General features: G+C 39.2%; 2 protein-coding genes across 2 annotated transcripts; both read left to right on the forward strand.

Annotated features, from left to right (window-relative positions):
- The first annotated feature begins 975 nt into the window (after window positions 1-975).
- On the forward strand, window positions 976-3769 carry fundc1 (FUN14 domain containing 1). The gene is made up of 5 exons (XM_084362742.1): window positions 976-1024; window positions 1539-1692; window positions 2072-2147; window positions 2273-2401; window positions 2961-3769. Exons 1-5 carry the CDS (start codon window positions 1006-1008, stop codon window positions 3036-3038), a joined length of 456 nt encoding a protein of 151 aa, XP_084218868.1. The 5' UTR covers window positions 976-1005; the 3' UTR covers window positions 3039-3769.
- A 417-nt stretch (window positions 3770-4186) lies between these two features.
- efhc2 (EF-hand domain (C-terminal) containing 2) lies at window positions 4187-18730 on the forward strand. The gene is made up of 15 exons (XM_084362741.1): window positions 4187-4297; window positions 5345-5533; window positions 5878-6028; window positions 6228-6451; window positions 7408-7656; window positions 9928-10035; window positions 10388-10526; window positions 11723-11888; window positions 11989-12131; window positions 12599-12795; window positions 13077-13210; window positions 14282-14476; window positions 16742-16834; window positions 17156-17255; window positions 18538-18730. The coding sequence occupies exons 1-15, from the start codon at window positions 4256-4258 to the stop codon at window positions 18664-18666; spliced, it is 2259 nt and encodes a 752-aa protein (XP_084218867.1). The 5' UTR covers window positions 4187-4255; the 3' UTR covers window positions 18667-18730.
- Window positions 18731-19813: the final 1083 nt, after the last annotated feature.

Genomic DNA, 19813 nt, shown 5'->3' on the forward strand with positions numbered 1-19813 from the left:
CATATCTTGTTTCATCTTTATCGATCACTCTATTCAATCACTTTTTCCTTCCGCTTCTGACTGCTGTCATTATTAATTACATTTTAATTTCATTTGAAATCAAAGTCTTATCTTGTCTCATCTTAGCATATCAAAGAAGTTCTACACACTGTACATTGCACATGAATGCAACATGCATGCATGTACAATGATTTGGACACTCTGAAAATATCCCCACATTATGTCCCATGACTGCTTCGGTTTAGTTATCATCAATCGCAGAGAATACACAACCAAACAACAGAATTGTCCCAGCCACCACAGTGTATGATGGGAAGGAAGTCAAATTGACTGCAAAACTTTACAAAAGGTATGTAAAGTAGAATTCATCTATAACAACAAGCAACCATACAGGTGTTTAAAACAGGCTGATTTTTTGTATCATTTGATCCATCATGGTTTGAAAGCCTCTTCCCACTTCCCGCTTTCTTTTGTATGAGCAGATTTGACAGGAGCTTCCCCACTGACGGTACTAGCCTCCTTGATTTTAGACATGGCAGTCAGTTTTGATAAGCATTTCCCACCTGAGTAACTGGTTTTGTTACCATTTTAAAGATATATATTTGTTTTGTTGATTGGAATTCTGCCACTAGCAATCGCCTCACTTGGGAAGCAACCCCCATGATGAATAACTTAACCTTTGGCTGTCCATAAAACACTTGATGGAGTAGCCAGGGTGGCATACTGGCTTTTAAAATGTTTTACTTTTTAAAATTAAAATACCATTGTTTGTTAGTAGTAGCAGTGGATGTTCTGTTTTGCTTGATCTCATTTTTATTCTTTTAAATAAATAGTAATAACTATACTTACACGATGCATTATTACAAGTATTATTAGTATTACTATTAGTATTAGTATTATAGGCAGACCTGTCCCTGCCTCGGTTTCTGTTTTACTTTTACCGTCAAAGTTATGCAAATGACGCCGAACGTGCAGGCAGCTGAGGACAGACCAGCGCACTCCAAAATGGCGAACCGCGACAAGGGTAAGCAGGCCTACAAACTCATTACCGTTTTAACTGAACTATTTAAACTGGGACACTGGTCATTCTAGAGCTTGAAGTGCACGCGGGGCACGTTTTAAAATGTATAACTTACCTTCTGGTGTCCTTAAAGCTCCTCTGCCCCTCCCTCTGACAGCGCGATGTCTTCAGACATAGCATTAACAGCTAACTTTTCAACTGTCGCTTAGCTCTACTTGTCTAATCATGCTAACTTATTGTCTGGCCTAACAACTTTACCAAGTTCTCAATGAAGCCATTAACGATCTGTCGTTAGCTTTGTTGAAACCTCTGTGACACGAACGTCCAAACGGATGAAGTTAATCGTTAAGTTGTGCCAGTATAACGATCAAAATGTTGTGTTATGTGTGTTGACTGTATTACTCTACACAGATTAAGTTAATATGGTAGCACTGCCCTTGTAGCCAGTCACTACTGTAGGACATTACTTTCTCTGCTATTGTATGCCGACTGTTTGTATTTTTCCATGTATTTAAAGAGCTGGAAGAGGAGATCTACGACAAAGTCGTAGACCTGACAGAATATGCCAAACGTCAACGATGGTGGAATCGCCTGTTTGGGAACAACTCTGGCCCCGTAGCAGAGAAATACTCCGTGGCCACACAGATAGCCATAGGGGGTGTGAGTGGATGGTAAATATTCCGTTTGGAAATATATTGTGCATCCTCTAGGTACTCCTTCTCAACTCTTCCACATCAGTTTTAGATGAATAACTATGCATAACAGAAAACGGTTTGAATGGCTCAGATACAGCCCAGTACCAAGTAAAGTATAATTTGTGGCCCCTGGGGTCTCAGATGATGTTCTGATCTACTTTTTCTAATCTTGTCCCATGTCTTAGAAAGACAAAACTCCCTTTGCCATCATTTATGAATACACAGTCCATGCTCCCTACCCATAATTATTTCTGAATGTGGTGCATCATACCAAAATGTTACAGTGGTAATTTTAGAGGCAGTTCAATTCATTAATGTGAGATTAACATTCATGCTCTGTCTTGATTCATTTTAGGTGTGTGGGGTATCTCTTCCAGAAGGTTGGTAAAGTTGCTGCTACATCTGTGGGGGGAGGTCTTCTGCTGTTGCAGGTATTCTTGCATCATTACTCACAATCATGCATGAGTTAAGCCTTGCTACAGAATAAACAACATTTCTGTGAATCTGCCTCTAATCTTTCTCTCTCTTTTTTTTGTTTTTGTCTGACTCTCTCTAGATTGCTAACCATACTGGCTATATCCAAGTGGACTGGAAGAGAGTAGAGAAGGATGTCAACAAAGCAAAGAAGCAGTTAAAAAAGGGCACCAAACAAGCAGGCCCAGAGCTGAACACATTTGTTGAGAGGGTAAGATTTTTTGCATGTTGTTTTGTTTTAATTGTCACAAAATGTCTTGTATTTTTCATCCTTCCATCACATTTGAAATGAGACATTTGAGATTTCCTGGTGGTCTTGTGGTTAAAACACTTACCATCTGACTGCAATGTCCCTGGTTTGATTTTGAGACCTTAGCTTCATGTCATACCAGTATTTAGACTGTCACCATCTATTAAAATGTAAAATGTTTGTACTCACCTTCAAACTAATTATGAGTTACAGAATCATGCAGTAACCTAGTCAGACATGCTTGTTTTTCAGCTATTCTGTACTAACTAAAGGTTGAGCTTGATTAAGCTGTCAGTAACAACATGTCAGCAAAGCAGTTAACTGCAATCACTGCAAGCTTACAAGATTCTAATAATATTTTGTTAGTTTTCTTAGTGTGACTTTGGCCTGCTTAAAAAAAAATTGTTGGAGTAAGTCAAAAGCTTGACTAAAAAAGTTAATTCAGCTGTATAACATGTCAATGAGAATTGATGTAAATCTACAATAGCTGTAACTACTTTATATCCTGTTTTCTTTTCAGTCCACCGAGTTTGTGAAGAAAAACATTGTTGTCACAAGTGGTTTCATTGGAGGATTCCTGCTCGGCCTGGCATCTTAGGGTCTGCCAAATGACAAGAGTCCCTGTTCCTTTTGATGTCATGAATAACTAGGGAAACAATATAAATCATTGCTGGATGGTTTCTAAGTGTTTAATGGCAGCAAGCAACAATTTCATATTAGTTTGTAGCTGTGTGTCTCTACATAAGCTGCACATCCTTTTGTCTTCTTAAATACTGGACCTCCACATGATGAGCACTGTCCATATAATGTGGGACTTCTTGTTTTTTTGCCCATTCAGGAATGACCCTTTCAAAATACTCCACTTTCCAGGGCAAAAAATGATACATATCATACAAAAATATTGTAAAAATTTAAAGGCCACCAGAATGTTGCATTTTTTTAATTTATTTATTGTTAGCCAACTGACATTGCACCAAAAAGAAAGACAATGCACTGTTATAGCTGCCTTGTTGTGCACAATTAAGCCAAGTCAAGTGCAGGTCGATTGAAATTCACCTTTACATGGCAGCCCCATAGGACTCCATCAATGCCAGTTCTGGTTTTTTAATTTCCAGAAATAGTACTCTGTCATCTTCAGGGTACTGACAGATACGGGATTGATATGCCTTTAGAGGTGCTACATGTTTGATGGGTTATGTCAGCCTCCCCTGCATCTCTCTTTTTGTATGTATTTTGTTTGGCAGTAAATTCATGCTTTAGGTCCTGAAGGTTGTGGTTTGTCTATAATGTAAGTTTGATGAAGAAATAAAAATGATAACATAACTTGAATTGTCTTTAAATGAATTGAATGTCTTTTTACTCTTGATGTACACCATGGCCATTGCATGTTATGTGTTTGTTATCAAAGCTTGGTTTTACTTTGACTTATAGTGTACTATAGATTTCTCTGCCCATAATTAAATAGTGAAACGCATAAAATTAACGATAATTAAAAATATATATATAATGGGTTTTTTTCTCTTTTATACTCGTGGTAAAAATTCCCTTTAAAAATTTGGGATCCCTAATTATTAATTAAGACAATATTCTACCCTACTGTGGCTGGTGTTGTCTGTCAGTATCCTTTGGACTCTGCAGACATCTCACTTCACTGATATCACTGATGCTCTGTACCAATGATGTTTTGGGTGGTTTCAATCATCATCCTTCGGTCAGGACCGTCTCCAAGGGATACCAACAAACCGCTTCCATGGCAACCAATAACAGCACAGCAGCGGACTTGTATGAAGAAACAACCTGTTTTATTTTGCAGACATGGCTTTACCATTCCTACCTGGCAACTGTCCCAATAAACAAGTAAGATTACTACATTTGGTATTTTTCACAATGATTTTTAACTCTAGCCTGGTCACTGCACAGAAGTTCAGGTTAGCTAGCTAGACTTAATTAAGCTAACTAGTCTCTTATGTTAGCAGGCTCGCTGCTGAACATGCAGGCTACGCGATGTTTGCGTATTTAACAAACCAACGAGGCGTCTTTATGTACGTGGGTAGACACCAGATACAACAAATGCATTTTAGATACAAGTTAGAGAGACAAATAATTAAACCCGTTCAACAGCTAGTGTGTTAGAAAGATTCAAAATGGAGATTGATTACAGACGTATGTGTATATATGTGTATGTTCTGGTGTACACAGTTTTGGTGGTTGGCTTCTTTCTGAGAGAAACTTAAGTTAAGAAGGATGTTTAAAAAATAAATAAGTTTGTTGTAGCGTTAAGTGTTGGAAATAAGACGTTGTTTGTTCTTTGTGGGAAATTAGACGGTCAGGACCCAAGCCAACTTTCCTACACTCTCTTAATGAATTTAAACAGTAGCTATAGCACCACTGTATGATAAAAACATGAAGGCCAATTATACCTTTAAGTTGTTAAATATATTTGACATGTAACATGAAGTCTAGCCTTGTAAAAAGTGAATGTAATTGTTTTTGGTTTTGTCCTTTTTGTGTTTTTTCTGTATCATCTAGGTGTTTGTACCTTTGTATTTGGACAGGTGTACAATAAAGAAGTGAAAAGAAATGAATAGGACAACTTGTAATCAGAGATTGGCATTAAGATGGCATTTTCTGATAAGGCAACAGAAATTGTCAGAAATCAATGATTACAGGTTGTTTTGTGGTTGAACTAAGGTGCCTTTGACACCACAAGGCTTTCCAAGAGCTTTTCAGTTTTTATAAGCCTAATATAACTGAATGATATGTCATTTCCGGGTAAATAAATAAATAATTGATTTCATGATTGTATACCGTACCAAACTGATATTACAGTATGATTTTAATAGAAAGTGATCATTCTGTCTAGGTTGGCAGTTGAGTAGTTGCTTGCTTTCTTCTCTCCTACAGCTGGGGAAGGAGAGATTTCACAAACCCCATCATTTCGACCATTCCCATGGAGCCCCTATGTTTGTGGGATCTGCAAAGCCAGGCATTGGAGGAGAGCTGCTATTTGGCCAGGAGATCAAACCGAAGTATTCCATTTACCCCAAAGGACAGGGCAGTGACTTACCATCCTGGGTAGTCTTTGACAAACAGGTGAACTGCCTTAAAATTGATAATTTTTTATCTCCCAGGCTATACACACATTTTTCTCCATACCAGTTATGCAGTACTGAATGGACTTGTGTCTCGTGAAAAATCCAACTAATATTTAGCACTGGCTTTAAAAATGTATATTTTGAATACAGTATCACAAATGGTCCATTTATTCTGTCACTGTATGTATTATGTGAATGATCCATTTAGTTTAAAGCATTGTTACCAACACTGCATTAACATTTGCATATTTCTGTTAAGTCATTAAAGAGATATTCAGACCCATTGATCAGTTATGTAACTAAATGCCATAATTTGACAGACTGCCATTTTGCCCCCCTCAGGTTTTGTGTTTTGAAGCGTACTGTCAGGAGGCTGTGCCTTACGCCCGAGATGAGACGTACAGAATCAGGAGGTGTAAGATCTACTTCTACCTGGAAGATGATACCATACAGGTGGTCGAGCCAGAGTACAAGAACAGTGGCATCCCTCAAGGTGCCTGTGATATTGCAGGAAATATCTTTTGAATATAGCTCAGATGAAAATGTTTTATTGTTCATGTACTTTTACTGCATTCAAGATTCCAACCGGCTAAATGATACCCAAAGTCAACAGACAATACACTTCAGTGAGTTATGATGAGCAGATTCATACCTGTAGCTCACCATTGCTGTGTTGTTGTTCCTTGTGACAGGAACACTTATTCGTCGCCAGCGTGTCCCACTACCTCCCCCAGATGATGACCAGTTCTACAACATTTTCCATTTCAACATCAACCAACAGATGGTGCTGTACTCGCGTTCATTCACCTTGACCAACTGTGACTCTTTTACAAGGAATTTTCTCACAAAACTTGGGATGCAGCTCAATGACTGTGCCACTGTACCTGATGACCCCTACAGCAACCTCCGGAAACAGGTAGGCATCAGTGTCTTTTTTCAAAATCTTTTTTGAGGGGTTTCTTTGTATTATTTTTAAGGTGTTTTCATAAAAATAACAATAACACATTTTAAATGTAGTATAATTTCAAAAGAGAAACTTCATTTCATTTCTGATCATGGATATGACTATACATTTTTCACTGTAAATCTATGTAAGTCTGTGATTTATCTTGAGTCAAACCATAATGACTGATAAAATTATTCAATCGTCATAAAATACAATCTGTTTCTCCTCTCCTCCAGCACCACTTAACTACACTTGCATGCGCTGTCACCTAATTTTCCATCACATGTAAGATAATGTAATGATATCATCATGAGGGTACAACTTCATGACACACAAAGACAGAATACTTCTGCTGCAAAAAAATGATCTACCTATTATGATTTGTATTTTAAATCAATTTACACAGGATCATGTAAACAACAATCTCCTGGGGCCTACGAGAGGTCCGTTTATATAGGGTTTATTTAGTTAAGTCAAAATATCAATAATAATTTCTGTTACTTCAGTATATTCAACCAATCAATATATTGTTTCATAACAACAAATGCCCTTAAAACTGATGATTTTAAGCAGCCCATTTTCTTGGAGGACACTGTACAAAAAGTATATTTGTTGTATTGATTTTAAAACAATATAAAACAGAATTTGGAATTGTGAAGGTGGTGGAACCGGCAAAAATTTAGATTTTAGTATTTTCGGGTACAATGTATTTTAATCATTATATAATTGTGGTTGAATTTTTTGACGTATTTATATTTTTTGGACCATTAAGTCAACTACTTAACTCTGCTAATGGGAATGATGCAAAGAAAAACACTGATGCCTACCCTTGGAGAAAATGATTGTCAAAACAAAAAATGTAATTCTCTCATGTATTTGACATAAGATGTGTCGATTTTTCTTATTTGAAATGGTCCCTCATCCAGATTGAGAAAAATATGAAGCCACTTCGGCCGTATGAGAGGTGCGACACACTGAAGCAGTACCTGGAACATGACCGTAATGTCCTGCGCTTCAACTGCTTTTGGGATGACACAGAGAGTGTGTTCGGGGACGTCCGGGAGCTCATACTGCATTACTTCCTGGCTGATGACACCATAGAGATCTGTGAGGTTATCCCGCCAAACTCTGGGAGAGATGTGTCCAAGTTCTTATGCCGTAACAAACTACCTAAGGTGAGCCACCCAAAAGAATCTGTTTAAAGGTGTGTCAGAGGCTACGGGAATGGAGAGAGGAGGACTATATTTGTTGTTAAAGCTGGTGTGCGTGACTTTTTCGTACAAATGATTAATGACATCTTTCACATTCAAGCCTTGCCAAACAACTTCACACATTGCTGATCAAGCCTACACCCTCCAGATAAATCTTGCTGTGTTTTGCAGTAGGCCAGTCTTTAAATGAGGCGTCTGTGGAGACAGTCTTGCACTGGCACAGGTCAGTGCCCGATCCGTACTGGCTGCCCAATCTATTCTGCACCTGTGTGAAAGTGTTATTTTTTTTTAAAATGTGTCAGTCAAAGAAGGTCCACTTGCACAATGTAATGTGACGTATAGCCGCTTTACAAACTGCATGTCTTTTGGCTTCCAATGGCAACTCCGAAGTATATGTTGAGTTATCTCAGTGCTTCTTCATCCGTAAAATACTTAGTTAAAATACTTCACTATTCACAGTTCGCTGTATTCACAGTTCTGTTTTTGTATATAGTGTATTTAACATTTTTGATCATTTAAATAATGAAGTAGGTATTTTTAACTAGTGAGGTTAGCCTGTCAGCTGTCTGACTTCCTAAAAAGCTCTGCATATACACATAACAGTAGAACCAGTCACCCCTCTCTCTAATTGGGGATTTAAATCTCTTATCCACCAATGAAGTCGGACCTTTACTGCTAGCTTTCTGAAGATGGCGTTCATCAGTCACTTTCATTTTTGGCAGCTATTCCAAGCACCGAGTATAAAAGAGCCATACTGACTGTTAGCGTGTGGCTAGCTTACATCGCTAACAGTTATCCATCTATATAGAGGATCAAAAATGTTTAAAAAAACTTTGTACAAAAACAAACAGTAAATTATCAACAATATATACAAAGCGAACTGTAAAAAGTGAAGTATTTTAACTAAGTTAAAAATAAGTTATAAGTGAAAAAGTGATGATGTAACTATAGACGTGTTATGTTTCAGATTTCGTTCATTATGAAAGTTGCTGTTAATATACTGTACATCACAGTAAAAATAATAATATATAAATAATGATTTATTTTGAAATCACTGTCACTAAATTATACTTATATTCGTAGCTGTTTTTAATTGAGATATTGAATTTCTCTCTTTTCTCTTTCCTCCTATTTTCTCCGCCTCTTTTTTGTATGTTGAAACAGTACTTTCTATTCTTCCCACCCTTTTTTAATCTGGATGGTTTAAAAGCATCTTTGTCTCTCTATAAAACATAATTCCTGTGAAAGTTTATCAAATTGTAGGTGGACTCCTGATATATTTAATGTGATGTCTGAAATACATTTAGTTAAACTCTATGTTTTTAACCTTTCAGTATAGATGGCTTGAATTGTAAATTTCCTATCTTGGTTTTAAGCAGTTCCCAATACCTCCCATGGTTATCATTAAACTGCAAATTTCCAGTACTGTCCAAATTGCATTTTTTATAACTTAAGTGAATTCCCTTTTACATAAGAGTTAACTATCAAATTTACAATGATTTACCAATATGTTACCTTAATTTGAAAGATTTTGTTTATGTAGGATTGTTTTATGATCACTCATTCATGTGACGAGTAATTTTGAACAAAATTCTAGAACTGAAGAGAGGAGCGACCGTTGTCAAGGAATACGCTACAGCAGCTATGGCAGAGCTTATGGCAGAGAAAATCCCTAACGAACATTTAGTGAGTTAATGAATGTAGCACAATTTGTTTTGATTCTTGTCCATGACCAAATGTTACATCTATAGATAGTTATTCCAAAACCTGAAGGTGTAAAGCGGCCTCTCTTTCTGGTTGGGTGACTTCTTTTCATCCTTCTCCCCGCATCCCTCCCCTCACCAAGACCTCATTCAGTCTGACAGGACTGCTGGAGCATCCAGTCTCCCTCAAGCATTTTGGCTTTCTCCTCCAGTTACTGACTGAAGCCTAATTCATCTTGAAAGACAGCCAGGTCTCAATCATGTGTGTTTGTGTGTCTATGTGTGTTTTCTGTCTAGTAAATTTGTTTCTTGTGATGCCTTTTATTAAATGTCAGCCCTAAAGGTCGACCAGCATCCACCATCCAATGGGAAATTGGCATGTCCTGAGGAGAGATTATTTATCTTTTGGTCTCTCTCCAGGTTTGGGATTGCATGCAGAATGGTGCTCAGTTCTGTCAAGATCTTGTACAACGTGTTTTGTGTAACAGTTTCTGCCCTCTCCTGCCCATGGTTGTTTGGTATGTGTCTGTAGTGTGCTCCAGCCCAATTGAAGCAGCCTGGAGAGGTGACAGGCCGCACCGTGCTGAATGTGATTGCTTCCTCGACTCAGGGAAAACGCTACATACTGGACAGCCTCAAAGTATGTCCTGTCTTAGCCATGCTCACACTACAAACATGCTGAACATTATAACAAGAAAAATAAGAATGAAAAATGAAATGTTAGAGAGACACCCATTTAACCTAGGGGTTGTAGTACTGACAGTTGGCCTAAAACAAACTACTCTTTATGGCCAAAAGTAAGGGGACACCAAGTAAGGTAAACATTCTTTCCAATTCCAATCTTAATGCTACAGCATGTAATGACATTTTAGACAGTAATGTGCTCCCAACCAAGTGACAATTTTGAGAAAAGCTCTTTCCTGTTTCAGTAAATGGCTGAATTTTCCTTTTTTTCATTTTCCTCTCTCCCCTTTTCTCTCTCTGTCTTACAGACAGGAGCTCTCCATGAGGACTTTTATAAGGACTGCGATCTGACTGTGGGCGGGGAGGTGAATGTGTGGGGCAGGAGAGTGATCATTGCTGATTGTGATGACTTCACCAAAGACTACTACCGCTCCAAATACGGCATAGGTAACCAAATACTATTATGTTATTGATTTTTTAAAAATCAGTATTGCTACAAATGTGTTTTGATGTTTTATTGACTGAATTATTAATCCAAAAATGATTGATTTACAGTAATTGTAAGTGATTTATCTATGCAATAAAAGCCTGTAAAAACCTTATCTATCAAAATGAATCAAATAATATGTATGTTTGGTATTTTGCTTAGTCACATATTTGAATAGATTTAACCTTCAGTTATAAATTGAAGATCGACTACACCAACTCCAGCCACAGTCTGTTCACCCTGCTGTTGTCTGGCAAAAGATACAGAGTATCTGCTGCTGTACCACCAAACTATGGAGTGGCTTCTTTCCACAGACTGTGACTCATCCTCAACACTCCACCATGAATAGTTTATTTTTCTGACTTGATTATATTTATGAATTAGTCTGTGTAGTTAGTTTTTTCTGTGTGTGTATGTAGCTTAGAGAATTGCAACAAAAATGTCATTATACAATGTTTTATTGCATTATGACTGTTAAATTAATCTTGAATCTTGCTCATGCCTGCAATACACGAATCTGAACACTTAGTGGCAGTAAGAGCAAGCGCCAGCAAGAGGTATAATGAACCTTCCTACAAAACGGATACCTGAGACTAATGGAACAGGGTACCTTTGTTTTTATTTATACAGTTAAAAATGAAATAAAGTTATATCTTCTGAGTAATTTGTTTTCCAAGAAAACAATATAAAAATCTATATAATGTTGTGGTTCTCTTGGTTACGTGGTCAGTGGATAGAAAAAACAATTACAGAGTTCAGCACCACTGTCTGCTTGACATAAGATACTCTGGCCTCCAGCGATGCTATTTCTCCATGCCTCCACAGTTAAAGGCACTGGGGACCACAAGACGTACAGCACTCCCCAGCAGGAGAAACCCAAGCTGGTCATGGATGTGTCTGCCACCCTGGGCAGGTTTTGGGGCTCGTTGCATTAGTCACAGTAGTAAACCAGACAGAGCCCCTTGTGACAGGCCACTGTGATGGAGGGTCTTGTCTAACTCTAAGCAGTCAGAGGTCAGCGTAGGGTTATAGTCAGACCCAGGCTGCTGTGCTCCTGCATGAATGGATTACCTGCTGCCCTCTGATCGTTTCAGCTCTCTTCCTGGGTTTCTTTCTTCTTTTAAGTGTTTTGTCTGTTCGTTCTCCTTCTTCTCAGAGGACTTCACCCCAGTGCAGTACAAAGCTCCCCCAGCCCCTAAGCCCTCAAGGACTGTGCCCCCCTACAACGGCTTTGGCTCAGAGGAAGACTCGCTAAGCTCCTGCCAGGGCCTGCTGCCCAAGCCCCCACAGAAAGATCTCCGCAAATTTATGGAGAAAGACAGGTTGGATTGTAGTCATGATCACAATCACAATCAAATTACACTGAAATGTTTGTGTGTGTCAGTGAAAGCCCCACGCTCTAGTATTTGTGTATCTCCCTAGATGTGGCCTGGACAGTAATGTGCTGAATTTCCATGCCAAGATGGTGACCACTGATCCAGTTGACAGAGACAGGGTATTCATCATCTCCTTCTACCTCTGTGATGATTCCATCAGTGTGTTTGAACGCCCACAGAAGAACTCAGGTAAAAACTCCAGAGCTGCTCCCAGGACTTGAGATACAAATCTATGACTGTCATGGCAAACATTAGGTTTGTCAGATTCACTGTCCATTTCCAGAATCTTTGGAAAACAGATGACGTTTAGTGCATAGACCTACTTTTTTAGGGATCTATTGAAATCAATATTTGACGGTATTTCTTGCATTTCAAGATGGATAGTATGTCACTGGTTCATGGACTGCTCAGCATGACAAAAATAAAATCATGTAAAATAAAACAAGTATGAGTAGTGATTTAAATTCAATTTAGATTTGAGTTTAATGAAAAAACAATATTGCCAACATGATATAAAAATATAAATGGCAGCACTTTTAAACGGTGGTCCAACTACCTTGATTTTCAGTGAAATTGAAAAAATATGTCCCAACAGGATAAGTAAAATGAAGAATTACCTCCCTTTTATCCTTCCCCCTCTCGCACACATGTACCAGGTGTGCTTGGTGGTAAGTTTCTGGCAGGTGGCCGTGTGAAGAAGCCAGGCCAGGAGCTGTTTAAGAGAGAGCTGCCTGAGTACTTTGCAGCTCAGGATCTATACGTCGGAGCTACACTCTGCCTCAACAATAAGAACTTCCAACTTCTGGATGCTGATGAATATACCTTCAACTACATGGAGCAGCATCCTGAGGAGGTAGTTAGGAAACTGAAGGGGGAGTATTTGTTTCCTGTGGTTTTCTGAGGTTTATGTAGGGTTTAATATTGAAGGTTTTGGTATCACAAGCATGTTTTCAGTTCAGTCTTTGGAGCAGGTTGCTAGAGCTAACATGGCTGCCCAGCCTGGTTCAAGAGCTCTTAATTCCAAACCATCAGCTGTTAGCTGTGCATTACTGTGAAGCAGTTATTTTAACCCTAACCCTGTAACTTAATGATACGTATGATTTAATATTACATGTTTGTGTGTTAATGTCTAAGTTCCCCAAAGCCAATGTGGGCAACATCCTCAGTAAACTACGTTCCATTCCGGAGGAGAAACAGAGGGAGATCGGGAAGTTTCTGGCTCTCATTGACCCCAGCAACACTGGTTTCATCCCGTATGAGTCATTCAGGTACAGTATTACTGCAAAAAATAAGTATAGCTCAATCTGTCCAGTATTCCCCTTGCATGACCCAAGTGAGAGAAATCCTATATGTACAGGCTTTAAAGGAGCAATGTGTAAGATATGGCCAGAATTTTAGTTCAGAACATTTAAAAAATGAACTTACATTATCAGCAGAGTTTGAAGAAACAACAGTGTGTGACTTTATGTTGAAGACGTCTATGTTCTGTGTTGCAGTGATGTCTACCGAAGTTAGCATGCTAAACATATAGCCCCAGCCCATCCTGTCTCATTATACCACTTCGTACCAGCATGATAGCCCCTGTAGTTTTAGCTGGGAGATACAGTTTATGCCAGCTGATAGCGTAATACAAAATAAAGTCACAAAATGTCAAGAAATAAAATACTCTTACTTGTATTTTCCTTACTAAACTCTCTTTTACTGAACAAAGACAAGCTTATTTGCCTCATTAACTCATCATAAAACACACTTCATTTACACATCTCGACATCAACTAAATTAAATTCACCAACACACTCTTGGTTTGTCTCTCCACAATCACCTCTGGTTTGGTCGAAATAAATCCTCAATTCACAGAGCAAGATGTGAAAATATTCCAGCTCTACACACTGTTTTCGTCCACTACTTTACCACTACTACTGCTACCACTACTTTACCATTGTAAATCACCTCTGTACTGTATCCCCTGTTGTCAAACTGACCTCGGTTGGTCTTGGAGGCTGTATTCAGACCAAGTTTGTCTCATGTCAGGCTACCAAATCCACTTGAGCTGAGCTCTGTTGCCCTTGGTGACTCCCCCTGTGATCCAAGGTCCTGGTCCAGACAAACCCTACGGCTGCTAGCTCCACGGCTAACTGAGTCATGAGCTAATTAGCTAATGGTAGCTAGCTACAGACAAGAATGACTAGCAAAGAGTAGCATTTGCAAGTTACTCTGGTGATATGCTGCCCTCTATGTTTTTGGAGCAACCTTAGAATTCTGACCACGTATGTCCTGTCAGTTTGGCTCTGTTATTTTCTTTATGTGTATGCATGTGTGCATGTGTATATGCTCCATAGGGGCCTGCTGATGGGCCTGGAGTGCGGTCTGACGGAGCATGAGGTGCTGGTTTTTGGCCGAAATTTCTCAGAGCATCAGCAGCCTGAGGTGGACGTGGGCCTGATGCTGGCTGTGGCCCAGGACTTCCTCAAGAAGAACTTCTTTGAAGAGCTCCCTGACATGGCCAGAGCCTTCACACACCACGACCGACACAAGTAGGCGGGCGGGTGCACACACATGCACACACACACACACACACACACACACACACACACACACACACACACACACACAGATGTTTTGCTTAAAACACTGTTGCAGCAGAAACACACAGGCAGATAGCGTCACAACAAGACATCAATCGTGCAGCCAGTGGCCCCATATCTCAGACTAACAATTAGTTCCAGCAGTGTGAGAGTGGAGCATTGGAACCAGATGGAACTTACAGACCTGTATTGCATGTAGCTCTGCTGGCCAGAGGACACACACATACACGGTCTGTGTCTTTCTCCCTATCGTCACTTTCATTGTCTTTTTGTGCATAAAATTACATATTTAATGCATGTGTCTTACACAGAAGCACCTATCCACATGTAGTAGATCTTTGACGTGGGCAGGTTAGCTGAAATGGATGGTCAACAGTGCCACAAACTTAAGCTGACTTTTCTGTTCACATGGCTGTGTTGTGACAGATTTTTCATTAACATCCTTCTAATGAAGATGGCATGACAAGAAATGAGCCTGTGGACCTTCTGGCATCACAGTAGAAAACAACTCTGGTCTTAGAGGACATGCATCCTCTGTTTTTCACACGCACATGCACGCACATTCTCTAGCACTTTACCCTAACAAAAATGGTCAAACTAAATGCTAGAACCTGATCAATACTCGATTTTTGGAGCCAGTGCCAATACCAATAGTTGGAGGTAAAAACTTCCAAAGTCGATATTGGTCAATATACACACACTTAAGCAGTGATCCCACAACTGATAATCAAACAAGATATTTTACAGTTAAACAATAAACTTTATTGTCTAAGATGACATCAGCGTAATGAAACAGTAAACTTTACTGCGAATTGACTGAATCCAAAGTTCCGCCCCCTTAGCTTTTGGTGCTAGGTTAGACAAGCTTGACAATAAGAAAAATGGCAATCCCAGTCCCATTTAGGTTAAGACGGGTGACGCAGAGGTTTAGTAGTTCTGGGGGTCAGGCAATATAGCTTCAAGAAGCAGACAGCAGGAACTACAGAATGCGATGGAAGGATATATTTATGATATCAAGTTTGATTTGGCAAAACAAGACCTCTTGACAAATTGAAGCCAAGTCATTCCAGTCCCAACGAAAACGAGAGAAGCCTTGATCTTTTGTGGACAGGTAGCCACAAAAGATCAAGGCTTCACTCCTTTTCCTAATCTTGTTAATGTTATAGAAATAAGGAGGAAGCAAACCTGGCTGACTTTGGTGATCTGACATTAGGCTTTTTCTCTTGATGTAATGTTAGCTTTCTGCTATGTGTTAGCAAGCTAGTTAGCTAGCATTTTGCAAACATTAGCTAACTTAAAATGTGAAAATATACAATGTGATGCGTCCATGAAGATTGTGGCCTCAGTATAATGTGACAGTACATTGTAATGTTAGCACTGAACAAATGCAGGCGTCTTTGGTGATGATGGTCCGCTGATGGTGAGGTCTTACACACAGCCTCACTTGTGTGTCAGACAATTTTAACTTTACGGTTTTGGGGACAGAATAAACAAAACACCTTCCACACATTCAAGGTATCGAGGTACAGGTGCAGGTCCCCCAGCAACATCTTTTAGCCATCTTCTAAACCTAGCACATAGCATATATAAGTTTAACAGGAAACAGATGACGGAGGTTCATCTGGATACCAAGCTTGCTCAGCTGTTATTGGAACACAGAGGGAAAATGGGTGGGGCTTGAGAAGGGTGAATTTAATGATTATAAATTACAACAAGCATTGTTATCATAAAAAAATCATATGATATAGTCTTATCGGTTCATATCAGTCAACATATATGTGGATACCGATATATCTGTGATAGACCAATATCTGCCAATGGTGTCGGCCAACTGATATATTGGTCTCCTGAATGCCAGTGAAAGTTTTAACCCTCAAGCAGAGCTTTAAAGGTCTGCCCAAAAGTGAGGACCAGCAAAAATGTCCTTGATGTCTTACAAATACAAATTCAGTTTGAGACATTTTTATATACTATAAATAATATATTGATACAAGAGTGGTAGTTTTAAAAAGTATTAACAAAGGCCAGCTCAATTATTGCTGATGGCATATTTCCTCTGATCTTACAGTATGTATTTTTTAGTTTAGTGTAGATTCTGGCCTTGAAGAATTATATAAGCAGCCCCATGTGGGTCCAAACGTCAAGTTACACAAGTAGGGCTTCTTGTTTTCTTACATTATAAACCTTTGTCACTGCTATCCTTTGTGCCTCCAGGACCGGCCGACTCTCCACCAAAGAGACACGGACCATCGTTAAGGGCTTCCGGCTTCCTCTGCCTGAGAGCCTGCTGGGAGGTCTGCTCAGCAAGTAAGAGCCCACTAATCACTGCACAGCTCTGGATAGAACAGTTCCGAGGTCACATTGCATTTTCAGACTGGTTTTGAATGATTCATGTAATTTATTGTAAAGTATAGCCCAGTCTCAGTTCTTTGCCCAGAAATATTTCTTGGCATGGTTAAATATTCTCTGAAGCAGTATTTAGACTGACATCCACTATCCACTAAAATTATGCATTGGAAGTAGAGCAAAATAGCTTCATTTAAATCAAGTGAGGGATGCTGGCTTTGTTATTTGGAGGTTTCTAAATAGCATATACCTGTTTCTGATCTGGATGCATGTCTGCTGTAGGTTTGCTGATGGGGACAAGATTGACTACCATGCTTTCTTGGCTGGCATTAACTGGATGAAGCACCCTGCTCCCCCAGTAATGCCTAAAGACATCTTAAAGGTAAAGAGAGGAATGACAGTAATATATATATATATATAAAACAAAAGAAGCAGAAAAGTGGGATGAGGAAGGGGGGGCTTTTTTTTCCTTTTTAGATGAGAGTGTATCTGAAAAGGACACCAAGTGATTTCACAGAGTGTGCAGAGATTTTTAAATAGTTGTAATTGAAAATCAATCTGCATTTTACCCCTATCTGGGATGACTCAGTGCATATGTGGGCCAAAAGCAGAATCAAGTGAGTGGAAAGAAATGGTCAAAGGGACAAAACGACAATTTATTGTGCACAGAAGATGACTCGAAAGACACACACACACACACACACACACACACACACACACACAGGTGGTCAAAAAGGAAGGAAGTAGCTCCTTTGTTCTTCTGTCTTGCATTTGTATCTTTCCTATGTAATGCTGATTTAGTATGCTTTGCCACAGCCAAGTCTAAGTAGAAACAGGTGAGCAGGAGAGATATACACCATGGCATGACAACAAAGGCTTGCATGGACAGAATGAGAATGGACGTACTCCGTGTGTGTGTGTGTGTGTGTGTGTGTGTGTGTGTGTGTGAGTGTGTGCCGATGTAGTTCTTGCCCATTTCTCCATTTTCCTCTGTCACGGTTTCTAGCTGCTCTTTGCCTATTGGATTTTCAGCCCAACCTAGTCGCTCAGTCTCTGCTCAACTCCTCCGCCATCCTTAAAAAGCTCCATAAAGACATAAAATGGCCACTGAACCGTGTGTCTCATAGTGATGACAAAACAGGAATGTCATGTTGACAGATGCAGATTGATTATCTACTTTCCATATGCCTTTTTGGTCTTTGTTTCCATCTTTATGCTGTTAAGTATCGCCAACCTTATTATACTTTCTTTCTTTCTTTCTTTCTTTCTTTCAATATCTTTACCAATCTTGGGACCATTAAAAAAAAAGTTTGCTTTAAAAAAATGTGTTATTTTGTTTTCTGTCCTTGTGGTTTAATCAGTCTAGTGGAGGTAAAGTACATCCCTAAGTTTTAAAGCTTTAAACAAGGCGGCAGTACTTACACAGCACTGTTAATACACACTGAAAGGTGGTTTTCAGCTTGTATAAAGTATGCAGCAGAGTAAGACAAATAAAGGAGAGCTCTATCACAAAGAACCAATAACAAAGTTAAAATATTAAAAGGACAGCAACAAATAATAAAACCGAAGTGGAGACTAAAATAATCAGTTATTGCAACACTGAACAATGAAGTATTTATGCTGTCAGAGTTGTATAGTGACTTGTGTATTTTTGTCGTCTCCAGTTTGATGTGAAAGCGAGGTTCGACGCCGGTGGGCCGACAGTAAATAACGTCAAGTACTCCTCACTTCTGGGGGATTTATTCAGCTTTCCCTCCAACAACGGTGACCCAACAACTGCAATCTCAACATAGGCACAAAGTGCCTCTCAAACATTCATACTACTTGTTCCTCAATTAAAGAGCATCAGCTAAACAGCATCTGTGTTTTCATTGTGTGTCATGATGGAGGTGTGTAAAACAACAGGATGTATGTGCTTAATTCGAAAGTATGTTTTCTTGTATATGAATAATTTGGCACTAATGGTCCGTTCAAGTGTAAGCTAACACCATCCAGTTAATTGGGAAATGGATGCTACAGGGTGAAAAGTTCTGAGACCAGCGATGCTTTTTGATGTGCTTGTGTGCTGGTGCTAAATGTGTTTACATGAGTTGGTGTGAATCCCTCCAAGACATGGTAAAAAACACAAGGCGTTAAAGCAGAACCATATTTCAGCTCTGGGCTGCGTGCACTCACACACATTACGACTACAGGGTGTGGGTGTTACTCTGTATCCTCCCTCACTGTTAAAAAGGAGGGAATTGTCCTTGGAATGCATGATGTGTGCAATATGCTGACTGTACAGTGGCTACATCTACCAACAGGACAGAAGCCATCCATACTGTCAGCTCATAGCTGTTGAAACTACAGATAAAGATTAAAGGCTGTAATGACTTCAAAAGTCAGAGTGTATGCATGCCACAAAGACCTCACATGTTTACCTTCTGGGCTAAATTTTAAATGAAAGGGTTGAAAAGGAAAAATAGCAAATCAAACGCCAGAATAAATGTTGAAAATGTATGTTGTAACTTTTTTTAGATTCAATTTTCCTTTTCTATGTTGTGACAATTACTGTGCTTGTGGTCTGGTTAGGTTTAGGCACAAAAGCCACTTGGTTAGGCTTAGAAAAAGATAATGTGTTGGCTAAAAATACCTGGTTCTGTCTCCACAAACACAACTGTAACTCCACCATCATCCCCTCCACATCCTGACATGACAGCCAGGTCATAAACATCTAATATGAATGTGATAGAAGATTGTAGAAGTGTCTTTATGATTCGTAGTCCACACTGCCACAACATTTTATCCTGGCAACATTAGAGCCATTTTATGTCCTTTTTGTTGTCCGTCATCACTCTTCAGCACCTGATTGAGCTTCTTTGAGGCTTATCACAGTATCAGTGGTTTAGTCTTGATTATAGTTATGAGATTTATTTTCTTATAATAAATGCATAAAACCAT

The sequence above is a fragment of the Pagrus pagrus genome (assembly GCF_965226575.1).
Source record: "Pagrus pagrus genome assembly, chromosome: 9".
Taxonomy (NCBI): Eukaryota; Metazoa; Chordata; class Actinopteri; order Spariformes; family Sparidae; genus Pagrus; species Pagrus pagrus.